The following is a 16633-nucleotide window of genomic DNA, read 5'->3' as shown; positions in this document are numbered from 1 at the left end:
TTTCCCAGACTGCATTAGTTTAATCCTCAAGTTGATCCTGAAGCCATACAATATTTCCCAGACTGCATTAGTTTAATCCTCAAGTTGATCCTGAAGCCATACAATATTTCCCAGACTGCATTAGTTTAATCCTCAAGTTGATCCTGAAGCCATACAATATTTCCCAGACTGCATTAGTTTAATCCTCAAGTTGATCCCGAAGCCATACAATATTTCCCAGACTGCATTAGTTTAATCCTCAAGTTGATCCTGAAGCCATACAATATTTCCCAGACTGCATTAGTTTAATCCTCAAGTTGATCCCGAAGCCATACAATATTTCCCAGACTGCATTAGTTTAATCCTCAAGTTGATCCTGAAGCCATACAATATTTCCCAGACTGCATTAGTTTAATCCTCAAGTTGATCCTGAAGCCATACAATATTTCCCAGACTGCATTAGTTTAATCCTCAAGTTGATCCTGAAGCCATACAATATTTCCCAGACTGCATTAGTTTAATCCTCAAGTTGATCCTGAAGCCATACAATATTTCCCAGACTGCATTAGTTTAATCCTCAAGTTGATCCTGAAGCCATACAAATTAAATGGTTGGTGGAAATAGAATTGGCTATTCTAAGCGCTAAGGTTAAAAGAGTATTTGAACATTTTTGTAGGCAGATTTTGTAGGCAGAGTGCATCAGAGTAGGATTCTATAGGATTGACAGGCACAACTCAGGCCCATACTCTGAGCCGTCGTACTCATGCATAAAAATAACTAATTTTGTAAAGTTTGTGTGGGAGAAGTGGATTTTTTTTGTTATCGATCAATAATGACAAACAACTTAGACGGAAAGCTACTGAGGATGGTAGCTGACTCTATGACCGCTACTATCTGTCAGATCTTTAACCTGAGCCTAGAGGAAAGTGGTTTTCCTCAGGCCTGGAGGGAAGCCACAGTCATACCGCTACCCAAGACTGTTAAATCGGCCATTACTGGTTCTAACAGCAGACCTGTCAGCCTGCTGTTAACTGGTGTTTTACCAAAGACAATGCTTTCTCTGTAAACAAATGAACAACAAACTTTCAGCATGCTTATGTTATGGGATGCATTTTTCCCATAGTTTTTGATGGTAGGCCACCCTGGCAGGCTTACATTATGATCAAATAGCCACAGTAGCCTACTTGGCCACTGTTAAAACTGTAACTTAAACCTACTTGGCCACTGTTAAAACTGTAACTTAAACCTACTTGGCCACTGTTAAAACTGTAACTTAAACCTACTTGGCCACTGTTAAAACTGTAACTTAAACCTACTTGGCCACTGTTAAAACTGCAACTTAAACCTACTTGGCCACTGTTAAAACTGCAACTTAAACCCGGATTGCTACAGAAATGTATCTAAACCAAAGCAGTTTGACTTCTTAGCAATGAAGTTGCAACTGCGAGCAGCTGTAAACCTATGTGATTGGATACAAAGGTTGCGTCTCTAGATCTTGTTGCTCTGGGGAAGTAATGACATGGTTGCCATGGTGATTTAAACTAGGAGTGGTTATCTCCCAACTCTGAGGACATGTCATGTGTTACATTTCAGCCAATTGATGAAGGCAGCTAGAAGGCTGAACCCAGAAGACATTCTAAATCAACACTTACTGATATTATCCTAAAATAATTGAACTGTCTCCTTGTTCAACAGGTAGCCAATGCTATTAATGTTGTAGCAAATAGCAGGGGCAGGGAAGTGAACCCGGGTCGCTTGCGAGAAAGGCAAACACCCTACACATCGCAATAGGGTTAACCCAGATGGTGGGAAGTGGAACATGGCTCACTATACTGCCCCCTTTCGAAACTGGAAGGCACTACTTAGCCCCCTCACACGTCCAGGCCTTCTGATGGCCTCACGGCCACCATCCCCCTTCTGACATCCGTGTAGCGAACGGCGGGGCAGGAAAGTGAACCCGGGTCGCTGGCATGAAAAGCAAACACCGTACACATCATGCCGTTGGCACCAATAGGGTTAACCCACTTGGTGGGAATTGTAACGTGGCTCATATACCAAGGATTGTTATACTACAGTGGAACTGATACGATACAACTACATCTTTCATACGAAATGTGAAATGTAGAACTATAACATATGTTTTTGATTTTGATTTGCCTAATCCCAGTTAGCGTCTGTCCCAGGAGAAATAGACTGTTAGGAGTGTTTTACTTCCATTCACTTTACTATAATTACACCACACATTTAATGTCTCTACACACTTCACAATAATCTCACCTCTTAGCCTGAATTCACAACCAGAACATGTTAAATCATTGAGATATTTCCCGTTCTGCTTAGAGAGCAACTTCCTGATATCTGTATCTATGTTCTAGGTACAGTTGATCTTTGGACTCTGGGTGTGTGTTGTGTATCCAACCTTTGGCTAATCTCTCGTGGACAAATTACAACACGGAAATATAATTTACCAAATTACTGAAGATTTTAGTTCCGCGTTAACCGAGATTAACCTTTGACCTACTCAGCTACCACTTATTGTCTTGACTGGTCTGTTCAGGATTCAGGATACAGACTGTGTAGCGCTCCACCACTACAGTTGGAGAACAGCTATGACTCGTTGTTGGGGGACAGAGAGACACTAAGCTACTCCACCACTACAGTTGGAGAACAGCTATGACTCATTGTTGGGGGACAGAGAGACACTAAGCTACTCCACCACTACAGTTGCAGAACAGCTATGACTCTGTTGTTGGGGGACAGAGAGACACTAATAAGCTACTCCACCACTACAGTTGCAGAACAGCTATGACTCATTGTTGGGGGACAGAGAGACACTAATACGCTACTCCACCACTACAGTTGCAGAACAGCTATGACTCTGTTGTTGGGGGACAGAGAGACACTAATAAGCTACTCCACCACTACAGTTGCAGAACAGCTATGACTCTGTTGTTGGGGGACAGAGAGACACTAATAAGCTACTCCACCACTACAGTTGCAGAACAGCTATGACTCTGTTGTTGGGGGACAGAGAGACACTAATAAGCTACTCCACCACTACAGTTGCAGAACAGCTATGACTCATTGTTGGGGGACAGAGAGACACTAAGCTACTCCACCGCTACAGTTTCAGAACAGCTATGACTCTGTTGTTGGGGGACAGAGAGACACTAATAAGCTACTCCACCACTACAGTTGCAGAACAGCTATGACTCATTGTTGGGGGACAGAGAGACACTAAGCTACTCCACCACTACAGTTGCAGAACAGCTATGACTCATTGTTGGGGGGCAGAGAGAACAAGTCACTCAGCCACTCCACATAACACCTGGATGGACAATACCACGGTTATTATAATTCTATTTAGTGGGGTCATATTGTAGGGATTCCAGGCTATTATCATGGCTATTGTATTGGGCAACATGATGTTCTAACTGATGTATTCTCACCTTGGCCTTCTGGGATGGTTCAATGACAAGGCCATCATGGAAAGAGTTGTTCAGCTGTAGAGACACAACAACACAGTAATTCTAGAGAATGGAGGGTTATGGGTAAAGATGGCGTCAGTATCTCATTAGGACAGGTGATTGACCTGATGGAAGACTCCTATGGTTCACCTGTAAGTCTAGAGAATGGAGGGTTATGGGTAAAGATGGCATCAGTATCTCATTAGGACAGGTGATTGACCTGATGGAAGACTCCTATGGTTCACCTGTACGTCTAGAGAATGGAGGGTTATGGGTAAAGATGGCGTCAGTATCTCATTAGGACAGGTGATTGACCTGATGGAAGACTCCTATGGTTCACCTGTAAATCTAGAGAATGGAGGGTTATGGGTAAAGATGGCGTCAGTAACTCATTAGGACAGGTGTTTGACCTGATGGAAGACTCCTAGAAGAGATACAGGTTGCTAGCGTTTCTTTGGGATTGAATTATCCTGTTGCTACTGTATTTATCTGTTGTTTACCTCAAGTTAAGTTGATATGTCAATCATTCATTCACTTATTGACTTTATTTCAGTTGCTTGAAGAGAATATTATGACATGAAGAACGAGCTGAAGATGTTCAAGATGATTCTGAGATCAGAACTCCCACAAGGCTTTGAGAGTCAGAAGCAGGAAGTGGTGGATGCTGAAGATGAGAAGCAGGAGAGCAGTGCCAGAGAGGAAGATCACACTGCACATCCTGAGGAAAATGAACCAGAAGGAGCTTGCTGACACACTGGAGAAAAGTAAGAGCTGTCTGCCTCATGTTGAATGCTGTTTTATAACGTTTAAAAGCTGTAACTAAAGTAGCCGTGTAACTCAATGATATTGTAGCAGCCTTAACACATTTAATCCCACCAGTCAGTGAGAGAAAAAAGTTTATACTTTACAGGCTCTAGAGAAGTTAAAGTTGTACTTATCAGCAAACAAGTAATATATTCTGCATTATGAAGGTGTGATTCAAAGAAGTTTCATATGATTTCTCAGAATGGTCACAACAGGGCCAGATACGACGGTTGGTTTACTGCCTCAATGTCAGGTCCCTTAATACAAGGTTTGGTTTAATGTCTCTATGTCAGGTCCCTTAATACAAGGTTTGGTTTAATGTCTCTATGTCAGGTCCCTTAATACAAGGTTTGGTTTAATGTCTCTATGTCAGGTCCCTTAATACAAGGTTTGGTTTAATGTCTCTATGTCAGGTCCCTTAATACAAGGTTTGGTTTAATGTCTCTATGTCAGGTCCCTTAATACAAGGTTTGGTTTAATGTCTCTATGTTAGGTGTGTCATAATCTCTGAGTTGGAACCCAACCAAATCTCATGCTAGATACAGTGTCTTAGCTAGCTAACTCAATTTGATCCTGTGGGCAGAGTTGGCTGGATAAAAATAAAGAATCTGCATATGGCCGTGGTTCTCTGGCTCAGGATGTTAACTAGTGGAAGCTAGCAGATTCAGCCCTGTCCCAATATACAGAACATAACCAAGTCTGTCACAAAATATTAGGTGTGTCAACTTGGAAAAAATGAATGATCCTCAACAGCTGTCTAAAACTAACCATGTGTTTTTCCCTTCTCCCCCACTCTCTCTTTCTCTCTCCTCTCCCATCTCCCTTCCCCCCCCCCTCTCTCTCTCTCTCCCTGTCCTCTCTCTTCCCCCCCCCCTCTCTCTCTCTCTCTCTCTTTCCCTTCCTTTTCCTCCCCCCCCCTCCCTCTCTCTCTCTCTCTCTCTTTCCCTTCCTTTCCCCCCCCCCTCTCTCTCTCTCTCTCTCCCTCTCACTCTCTTCCCCCCCCCCCCCCCCTCTCTCCCCCCCCTCTCCCTCTCTCTCTTCCCCCCCTCTCTCTCTCTCTCCCTCTCCTCTCCCATCTCCCTTCCTTTTCCTCCCCCTCTCTCCAGGTCTGTTTGTGATGTGTGGAGCTATAATCTACACGGTAATGAGTCCGGATGGGGAGGAGGATGCTGTGTTTGGCTTTGCCTACATTCTGGCCTGGGTGTCCTGCCCTCTGTGTCTGGTCAGTGGTCTCATCTACATCGTACTGAGGAAGAGGGAATGAGAGAGGGAGGGAGGCTGAGGTTAAGACCTCACACCACCACCAGGAAGAGGGAATGAGAGAGGGATGGAGGCTGAGGTTAAGACCTCACACCACCACCAGGAAGAGGGAATGAGAGAGGGAGGGAGGCTGAGGTTAAGACCTCACACCACCACCAGGAAGAGGGAATGAGAGAGGGAGGGAGGCTGAGGTTAAGACCTCACACCACCACCAGGAAGAGGGAATGAGAGTGGGAGGGAGGCCTCACACCACCACAGCACTGTGCCCCAATCAATTGTCCAACAATCTTTCTCTGCCCTTAACCCTGTTCTGAACACCTACAAAACAAAGGTCTTGTGGTTTGGTAAGAAAAATGCCCCTCTCCCCACAGAAAGGTGATTACTACCTCTGAGGGTTTAGAGCTTGAGGTAGTCACCTCATACAAGTACTTGGGAGTATGGCTAGACGGTACGGTGTCCTTCTCTCAGCACATATCAAAACTGCAGTCTAAAGTTAAATCTAGACTTGGTTTCCTCTCTCGTAATCGCTCCTCTTTCACCCCAGCCGGCAAACTAACCCTGATTCAGATGACCATCCTACCCATGCTAGATTACGGAGACATAATTTATAGATCAGCAGGTAAGGGTGCTCTCGAGCGACTAGATGTTTTTTACTATTCTGCCATCAGATTTGCCACCATGCTCCTTATAGGACACATCACTACACTCTATACTGCTCTGTAAACTGGTCATCTCTGTATACCCGTCGCAAGACCCACTGGTTGATGCTTATTTATAAAACCCTCTTAGGCCTCACTCCCCCCAGTCTGAGTGTCACGGTCTTCCTCCTCTTCATCTGAAGAGGAGAGGCGAGAAGGATCAGAGGACCAATATGTGGCGTGATATGTGTTCATAGTGGATTTTAATAAAGAGAACACTGAACACTATACAAAAGAGTAACAAAACAACAATAAACCAAATATGACTGTGAAGCTACAAATGAGACCTGTGCTGACACAAGCCACTAACATAGACAACCACCCACAAACAAACAGTGCAACCCAGGCTACCTAAGTATGATTCTCAATCAGAGACAACTAATGACACCTGCCTCTGATTGAGAACCATACTAGGCCGAAACATAGAAATCCCCAAATCATAGAAAATCAAACATAGACTGCCCACCCCAACTCACGCCCTGACCATACTAAATAATGACAAAACAAAGGAAATAAAGGTCAGAACGTGACACTGAGATATCTACTGCAGCCCTCATCCTCCACATACAACACCAGTTCTGCCAGTCACATTCTGTTAAAGGTCCCCAAAGCACACACATCCCTGGGTCGCTCGTCTTTTCAGTTCTCTGCAGCTAGCGACTGGAACGAGCTGCAACAAAACACTCAAACAGGACAGTTTCATCTCCGTCTCCTCATTCAAAGACTCAATCGTGGACACTCTCAATGACAGTGGTGGTTGCTTTGTGTGATGTATTGTTGTCTCTACCTTCTGGCCCTTTGTGCTGTTGTCTGTGTCCAATAATGTTTGTACCCTGTTTTGTTGCTACCATGTTGTTGTCATGTTGTGTTGCTACCATGCTGTGTTGTCATGTTGTGTTGCTACCATGTTGTGTTGTCATGTTGTGTTGCTACCATGTTGTGTTGTCATGTTGTGTTGCTACCATGCTGTGTTGTCATGTTGTGTTGCTACCATGCTGTGTTGTCATGTTGTGTTGCTACCATGCTGTGTTGTCATGTGGTGCTGCCATGCTGTGTTGTCATGTGGTGCTGCCATGCTGTGTTGTCATGTGGTGCTACCATGCTGTGTTGTCATGTGGTGTTGCTACCATGTTGTGTTGTCATGTTGTGTTGCTACCATGCTGTGTTGTCATGTGGTGCTGCCATGCTATGTTGTTGTCTTAGTTCTTACTTCATGTAGTGTTGTGGTGTCTCTCTTGTCGTGATGTGTGTTTTGTCCTATATATATATATTTATTTACATGTTGAATCCCAGACACTATCCCCCAGGAGGCCTTTTGGGAGGCCGTCATTGTAAATAAGAATTTGTTCTTAACTGACTTGTTAAATAAAGGTTAAATACAATGTAAATAAAAGAAGTACACTTCAATGCTTCTTAATGAGGTTTACCTTCTGAATTGATTGAAATTTAAATGGAATTGACCACAACCATGTTGTGCCCACTGACCACCTGAGGAGCCTGCTAAGGGGAGGATGAATGGCTCACAATCAGGGCTGGAATGAAGTGAATGGAATTCTATGTGTTTGATGCATTTGATACCATTCTATTAATTTGATTCTAGACATTATTATGAGCCTGTCCTCCATGCCACCAGCCACCACTGCTGACCACAGACCAGACAGTCTAACTGGCCACCCACAGATACATTAGTCTGGTCCCAGATCTGTGTGTGTTTTTGCCAACTTTAGATATACATTGAATGACAATGACAATCAGAAGAGTTGGTTTGAACAGATCTGAATCAGGACACTAAGAGTTGGTTTGAACAGATCTGAATCAGGACACTAAGAGTTGGTTTGAACAGATCTGAATCAGGATACTAAGAGTTGGTTTGAACAGATCTGAATCAGGACACTAAGAGTTGGTTTGAACAGATCTGAATCAGGATACTAAGAGTTGGTTTGAACAGATCTGAATCAGGACACTAATAGTTGGTTTGAACAGATCTGAATCAGGACACTAATAGTTGGTTTGAGGGTGTCAAGAGTGTCAATATATATATATATATATATAATATTGTGACCCCACTGTATACTTCAAAGTTGGAGATATGTTGAAACTGGATCCATCATAATGATTCTACATGTTATAATATGCCATGGCCTTTACTGGCCAAAGGTTAAACTGCTGCTATGTTTATGATATATTATGGCATTGAGTCACTAGACTTTGACCAGATATTACTGTACATAGAGCATAGATACAGAGCCACTTGTCATCAGGAAGGTGCTCTCTCAACAGAACGGATAATATCTTCCCAGGGATTATTGTAAAGTGTGTAGGGACATTAATGGTGTTATTTCAGTATAGTGAATGACAGTTAAACACTCAGATCTAACAGTCCATTTCACCTGGGACAGGTACGTGACACTCATATCTAACAGTCCATTTCACCTGGGACAGGTACGTGACACTCATATCTAACAGTCCATTTCACCTGGGACAGGTACGTGACACTCATATCTAACAGTCCATTTCACCTGGAACAGGTACGTGACACTCAGATCTAACAGTCCATTTCACCTGGGACAGGTACGTGACACTCAGATCTAACAGTCCATTTCACCTGGGACAGGTACGTGACACTCAGATCTAACAGTCCATTTCACCTGGGACAGGTACGTGACACTCAGATCTAACAGTCCATTTCACCTGGGACAGGTACGTGACACTCATATCTAACAGTCCATTTCACCTGGGACAGGTACGTGACACTCAGATCTAACAGTCCATTTCACCTGGGACAGGTACGTGACACTCAGATCTAACAGTCCATTTCACCTGGGACAGGTACGTGACACTCATATCTAACAGTCCATTTCACCTGGGACAGGTACGTGACAGTTCAATCATACAAAATGGTGCTAACTGGGGCGTAGGCAAATCAAATTCAAAAACATATTGTTCATATATCGTATTGTAGGATTCGTATATCTGGTTATTTTACAATTTGTAAAAATGCTAATTATCATAGTTCTAAAATCGTCTTTCAGAATATCAAAACATTTGTTATTTTTAAAAATTAGAATGAGCTCCTGCTTCTTGTGTAATTTGGTATTAGACCACAAATACTTTTCTTAACATTGTTATTGTGAATTAAATTCAATATCTGTTGAACAAAGCAACACACTAGAATGAGTGAAATGATTAACAGAGAAAGTGAGACATTATTATCAATAGTTTCTCTACATGGAGAAGAGGTGAAACATATCAGTCACCACTACATGTTCATGTGATGCATTGAATCACCTGACTGTTTGGATGTGTCTGTTAGGAAATGTTTAATGTCTAAGAGATAATGAATACAATAGAACAATTGACATTCCATAATTATTTGTCAGTGTGTTAACCACAACCAACATGTTGGATCTCTGTTTAGGGGTCAGTGTGTTAACCACAACCAACATGTTGGATCTCTGTTTAGTTGTCACTGTGTTAACCACAACCAACATGTTGGATCTCTGTTTAGTTGTCACTGTGTTAACCACAACCAGCATGTTGGATCTCTGTTTAGTTGTCACTGTGTTAACCACAACCAACATGTTGGATCTCTGTTTAGTTGTCACTGTGTTAACCACAACCAACATGTTGGATCTCTGTTTAGGGGTCAGTGCTCTGAAATGAGTCTCTCTGGGGAGAAAGAGGAGGGGGTCCCTGCCTCTAAAATGAGACTCTCTGGGGAGAAAGAGGAGGGGGTCCCTGCCTCTAAAATGAGACACTCTGGGGAGAGAGAGGAGGGGGTCCCTGCCTCTAAAATTAGACTCTCTGGGGGACATGACACCAAAGCCAAGAGGTGAGATGACAGTGTCGTTTAAGAACTTTATTTCTAAATCATTAAATCCCCCCCAAATGTCACATAAAAAAAAATAATCATCAGAAATGATTGCTTATAGGTACCTTCATGTGTCTGTAACATTTTTAGCTAAGAATAGAATTTACAGGGAAATAGGAATGGAGGAAAAGTCACAATATTAGTTTAAAATGATCTTTAGAAATAGCAGTGCTGGGGATTTGGAAAGACATAGTCAGTCAATCAACAATAGAATAATACTCGTTTGACAAATCTGTATCTTTAACTGCCAGTCTGTGGATACTATGAGACTAGAAAGGTTCAAATCTATGTAAGACTCACAACACAGTTGAATAATATATGTCAGGTGGAAATCAAGAGGATGTTCTACAGAGACAGGTGGACTGGGCTGAGAGGAGCAGAGGGGTGGGATTAAAATAGCTCATGATGCGTAATAGTCATTACTGTAAACATTATAGATGTTATTACTGTAAACATTATAGATGTTATTACTGTAAACATTATAGATGTTATTACTGTAAACATTATAGATGTCATTACTGTAAACATTATAGATGTCATTACTGTAAACATTATAGATGTCATTACTGTAAACATTATAGATGGCATTACTGTAAACATTATAGATGTCATTACTGTAAACATTATAGATGTCATTACTGTAAACATTATATATGTCATTACTGTAAACATTATAGATGTCATACTGTAAACATTATAGATGTTATTACTGTAAACATTATAGATGTCATTACTGTAAACATTATAGATGTCATTACTGTAAACATTATAGATGTTATTACTGTAAACATTATAGATGTCATTACTGTAAACATTATAGATGTCATTACTGTTAACATTATAGATGTCATTACTGTAAACATTATAGATGTCATTACTGTAAACATTATAGATGTTATTACTGAAAACGTTATAGATGTCATTACTGTAAACATTATAGATGCCATTACTGTAAACATTATAGATGTCTTTACTGTAAACATTATAGATGTTATTACTGTAATCATTATAGATGTCATTACTGTAATCATTATAGATGTCATTACTGTAAACATTTTAGATGTCATTACTGTAAACATTATAGATGTTATTACTGTAAACATTGTAGATGTTATTACTGAAAACGTTATAGATGTTATTACTGTAAACATTATAGATGTTATTACTGTAAACATTATAGATGTCATTACTGTAAACATTATAGATGTCATTACTGTAAACATTATAGATGTCATTACTGTAAACATTATAGATGTTATTACTGTAAACATTATATATGTCATTACTGTAAACATTATATATGTCATTACTGTAAACATTTTAGATAGTTATTAGTTATTTATTTACATTTGACTGCGTTAAACCTGGCAGTGCTATTTGTTTCTCTGAGAGTGAGGCAGATATATATTATTACTGTGTAAAACCTAGCAGTACTACTGATTTCTCTGAGAGTGAGGCAGATATATATTATTACTGTGTATAACCTAGCAGTACTACTGATTTCTCTGAGACTGAGGCAGATATATATTATTACTGTGTAAACCCTAGCAGTGCTACTTATTTCGCTGAGACTGAGGCAGATATCTCGATTTTAACAACAAAAATAACATGAATATTTGTCTCTCTGAAATGAAACCATCAAGTGATAGATTTTAAACAAACACATGTCTGTCAGACCAACCCCATAAATAGACAGTGATAAAACACACCTTTCATAATTTCATTAAACAATAACAGCTAATTTACCAACATTTCTGAAAATGGATATATAGCGTTTTGGAATGAAACTCTTCTTACAGTATGATTCCCCATCTGAGCTCAGAGTAGATGAGAGATGGAATGTTTGTCTCTGTTGTGTTGAAGACCAATCAAGCAGGAGAGACCAGCCTCCCCTGTGCCCAGCGGTCTGTCCATGAAGAGTAACCGGTCTATGGGTACGCCTATAAAGTTTAGAGAGGGAGACTTTTCTCTGAAACAAAGGTAAGAAAAACGCATGGGTCAGTGAGTTAAACAACACTGTCTCTAGTCATTTGTCCTCTCCAATTTTCCCATTTATTTTTGTTGTTTTCATAATCCATAGGCTAATCATTTTCTTCCTTTTTCATGTAAACACAACATTCCCTCCCTGAGTGTGTGTGTGTGTGTGTGTGTGTGTGTGTGTGTGTGTGTGTGTGTGTATATATATATATATATATATACATGGCTATATATATATATACTCCTCAGATGTTTTGTCCCCAGAAACCAACAGAAGAGATCAGAGTCAGACATTCTCAGTGGTCAGTCTTCCCAGAGTCACCAAACAGACCTGGCCTCTATATTCAGTGTATGTGGTCCTGTTATGTACATTTGTTTTTGTTTACCTCAAGTAAAGTTGATCTGTCAATCATTCATTAATGTGTTCATGAGAAAGCATTTCTTCTCTTGCTTAAATTATTTACTTTATTTATTTCAGTTGCTTGAAGAGAATATTATGACATTTGTGAAGAACGAGCTGAAGATGTTCAAGAGGATTCTTAGTCCAGAACTCCCACAAGGCTTTGAGAGTCAGAAGCAGGAAGTGGTGGATGCTGAAGATGAGAAGCAGGAGAGCAGTGCCAGAGAGGGGGCTCTGAAGATCACACTGCACGTCCTGAGGAAAATGAACCAGAAGGAGCTTGCTGACACACTGGAGAAAAGTAAGAGCTGTCTACCTCATGTTGAATGATGTTTTACAACAAACATTTAAAAGTTGTAGCTCAAATACAGCCAAAATAGCTTTGTAACTCAATGATATTGTAGAAGCCTTAATACAACACTTAGTGACCTCATCAAGTAGCAGCAGCGATGTGTTGTGGTGATTAATTTAGACAGAGAGATGAGGAGAGAGAGAGAGAGAGAGAGAGAGAGAGAGAGAGAGAGAGAGAGAGAGAGAGAGAGAGAGAGAGAGAGAGAACATGAAAACGTTGGTAAGTAGCTGTCAAATCCTCATCAATAAGACTCTTCCCCCCCACCCCCCACAACCCCTTGACTCTTAGTTCCCATATCCTGGGTCCAAACTTGTTGCATATATGCGTCACGTTCTGACCTTAGTTCCTTTGTTATGTCTTTGTGTTAGTTTGGTCAGAGGCGTGAGTTGGGGTGGGTAGTCTATGTTCTTTATTATGTCTTTGTGTTAGTTTGGTCAGGGTGTGAGTTGGGGTGGGTAGTCTATGTTCTTTATTATGTCTTTGTGTTAGTTTGGTCAGGGCGTGAGTTGGGGTGGGTAGTCTATGTTCTTTATTATGTCTTTGTGTTAGTTTGGTCAGGGTGTGAGTTGGGGTGGGTAGTCTATGTTCTTTATTATGTCTTTGTGTTAGTTTGGTCAGGGTGTGAGTTGGGGTGGGTAGTCTATGTTCTTTATTATGTCTTTGTGTTAGTTTGGTTAGGGCGTGAGTTGGGGTGGGTAGTCTATGTTCCGTTTTCTATGTAGTATTTATGTGTTTGGCCTGGTATGGTTCTCAATCAGAGGCAGGTGTCGTTAGTTGTCTCTGATTGAGAATCATACCTTTCCTTTTGTGTTTCGTGTTTATTTTCCGTGTTAGTTTCCACACGGAACTGTTTAGTTTTTTTTTTTCACGTTGTCGTTTATTGTTTTGTTCTTATTAAAAGCCAAGATGAACACTTACCACGCTGCGTATTGGTCCGATCCTTGCTACTCCTCCTCAGAAGAGGAAGAGGAAAGTTGTTACACAACATTAATGATACCATCAATAATAATAATAATAATATAATCAGTCACTCCAGCGTGTAATGCATTATGAAATCATTTACACATTTATACGGGCAGTTAAGAGAATAATGTTTTATAATGTACACCTTATAACACAGTCCTACAGTATTAAAACAGACGTAACATTAATATCCTCTGTGTTATTTCTTCATTCAGATGATCTTGCTGTGATTTGCCAACGTGAACTCAAATCTAATCTAAAGAAGAAGTTTCAATGTGTATTTGAGGGGATCGCTAAACAAGGAAACCCAACACTTCTCAATAAGATCTACACAGACCTCTACATCACAGAGGGTGGAACAGGAGAGGTCAATAATGAACATGAGCTGAGACAGATTGAGACAACAACCAGGAAACAAGCAAGACCAGAGACTGCAATCAAATGTAACGACATCTTCACACCCTTTACTGGACAAGACAAACTTATCAGAACTGTGCTGACAAAGGGAGTCGCTGGCATTGGAAAAACAGTCTCTGTGCAGAAGTTCATTCTGGACTGGGCTGAAGGTAAAGCAAATCAGGATGTCCAATTTGTATTTTCATTCCCTTTTCGGGAGCTGAATTTGATGAAAGAGGACAAACACACTTTGATTGAACTTCTCAATCACTTCTCAATGGAAACCAAAGAATCAAGAATTTCCAACTACGACAAGTACAAAGTTCTGTTCATATTTGATGGTCTGGATGAGTGCCGACTGCCCCTAGACTTCCAGAAGAACAAGATCTGTTGTGACGTCACAAAGTCAACCTCAGTGGATGTTCTGCTGACAAATCTCATCAAGGGAAACCTGCTTCCCTCTGCTCTCCTCTGGATAACTACCCGACCTGCAGCAGCCAATAAGATCCCTTCAGAGTGTGTTGACCAGGTGACAGAGGTACGAGGGTTCAATGACCCACAGAAGGTGGAGTACTTCAGGAGAAGATTCAGTGATAAGGACCTGGCCAGCAGAATCATCTCACACATAAAGACATCAAGGAGCCTCCACATCATGTGCCACATTCCAGTCTTCTGTTGGATTTCTGCAACAGTCCTTGAACACATACTGAAACATAAGAGAGAAGAGGTGCCAAAGACTCTGACTGAGATGTACACACACCTTGTGGTGTTTCATACCAAACAGAATAATGAAAAGTATCTTGGGAAAGAAGAGACAGGTCCAGACTGGAATAAAGAGAGCATTCTGTCACTGGGAAAACTGGCTTTTCAACAGCTTGTCAAGGGCAATCTGATTTTCTATGAAGAAGACCTGAAAGAGGCTGGCATTGATGTCAATGAAGCCTCAGTGTACTCAGGATTGTGCACACAGCTCTTTAAAGAGGAATGTGGGCTGTACCAGGACAAGGTGTACTGCTTCGTGCATCTGAGCATTCAGGAGTTTCTGGCTGCTGTATATGTGTTCCTCTCATTCAGCAACAACAATGAGAATCTAATGTGCAAACCTCAATCAACGTCCAGGAACTTTTTTGCGCTGGTCAGAGACAAGCCTGAAGTTACTTTCTATAAGAGTGCTGTGGATGAAGCCTTACAAAGTGAGACGGGAAACCTGGACCTTTTCCTCCGCTTCCTTCTGGGCCTCTCACTGGAGTCCAATCAGAAGCACTTACGAGGTCTACTGACAACGAAAAGAAGCAGCTCACAGAGCCATGAAGAAACAGTCAAGTACATCAAGGAGAAGATCAGGGAGAATCCCTCTCCAGAGAGGTGCATCAATCTGTTCCACTGTCTGAATGAACTGAATGACCATTCTCTAGTGGAGGAGATCCAAAGATACCTGAGATCAGGAAGTCTGTCAGAAGCCAAACGTTCACCTGCACAGTGGTCAGCTCTGGTCTTTGTGTTGCTGACTTCAGAAAAGGAGCTGGAAGTGTTTGACCTGAAGAAATACTCCAGATCAGAGGAAGGTCTTCTGAGGCTGCTGCCTGTGCTCAAATCCTCCAGAGCTGCTCTGTGAGTACATAAAATGACATTTAAGTACTAATCATCAGGAAGAAATATTCACTTTAGAGAAAAATATGAATTGTTGAAAAACATATTTACTCAGTGCATTGCTGTTCACATTAGTATAACAATTGTAGTATCTGGGATCTACATCTGTTTATATTAGTTACTGTGCTGTTACTAAGCAGTAATGCATTACGGCAGTGTTACGTTACTACACCTAATAGGAAATGCACATGCACACTGGGGTGCCGGGAACTGTAGAGCACGAGGGGTTTTGACTAAACGAAAACTAACTGTACTCCCGTCTCCTGCTTGGTCATTTCTCCACAACAGAAATATTACAACAATGTGACCATACATTTCTAGGAGATTAAAGATGAATCTATATGTTGTTTGGGAGAATAAACCAAAAGCATCTGCCATTGTCCTTCTACACTACTGGTGTTAAATGAACAGTGTGTTTGTGAAATCATGATGATCTCTTTATCAGGCTGTCAGGCTGTGGAGTCACGGACAAAGGCTGTGCTTCTCTGGTGTCAGCTCTGAAGTCAAACCCCTCACACCTGAGAGAGCTGGATCTTAGTAACAATGACCTGAAGGATTCAGGAGTGAAGCTGCTCTCTGCTGGACTGGGGAATCCCCACTGTAAACTGGAGACTCTGAGGTCAGTATTCCTGTAGTTGGTCAACAAGTGATAACTGTTCACCAGATCCACATGTGTTTACCAGGCACACATAGTCCACATCATATGTGTGTTTACAGTGAAGTTTAGAGGTTTAAATTTGCTGCTATGCTCCAGTATTTGGGATTTTAGAAAAAGGTTTCATATTAGGTGACAGTATAGAATGCCACCTTTAATTA

General features: G+C 41.2%; 1 protein-coding gene across 1 annotated transcript; it reads left to right on the top strand.

Annotated features, from left to right (window-relative positions):
* The first annotated feature begins 8466 nt into the window (after positions 1–8466).
* LOC109887020 (NLR family CARD domain-containing protein 3-like) lies at positions 8467–15782 on the top strand. The gene is made up of 6 exons (XM_031814091.1): positions 8467–8607; positions 9852–10040; positions 11943–12059; positions 12306–12405; positions 12535–12757; positions 13987–15782. Exons 1-6 carry the CDS (start codon positions 8561–8563, stop codon positions 15780–15782), a joined length of 2472 nt encoding a protein of 823 aa, XP_031669951.1. The 5' UTR covers positions 8467–8560.
* Positions 15783–16633: the final 851 nt, after the last annotated feature.

Source organism: Oncorhynchus kisutch, unplaced genomic scaffold (genome assembly GCF_002021735.2).
Source record: "Oncorhynchus kisutch isolate 150728-3 unplaced genomic scaffold, Okis_V2 Okis06b-Okis10b_hom, whole genome shotgun sequence".
NCBI classification, from domain to species: domain Eukaryota; kingdom Metazoa; phylum Chordata; class Actinopteri; order Salmoniformes; family Salmonidae; genus Oncorhynchus; species Oncorhynchus kisutch.
This window is presented reverse-complemented; position numbering and strand designations above follow the sequence as displayed.

Coding starts and splice junctions, on each gene's coding strand:
- LOC109887020 (XM_031814091.1), top strand. CDS start 8,561: ATGACAGTTAAACACTCAGATCTAACAGTCCATTTCACCTGGGACAG. Junction 12,060..12,305: donor GACTTTTCTCTGAAACAAAG/GTAAGAAAAACG, acceptor TATACTCCTCAG/ATGTTTTGTCCCCAGAAACC. Junction 12,406..12,534: donor ACCTGGCCTCTATATTCAGT/GTATGTGGTCCT, acceptor TATTTATTTCAG/TTGCTTGAAGAGAATATTAT.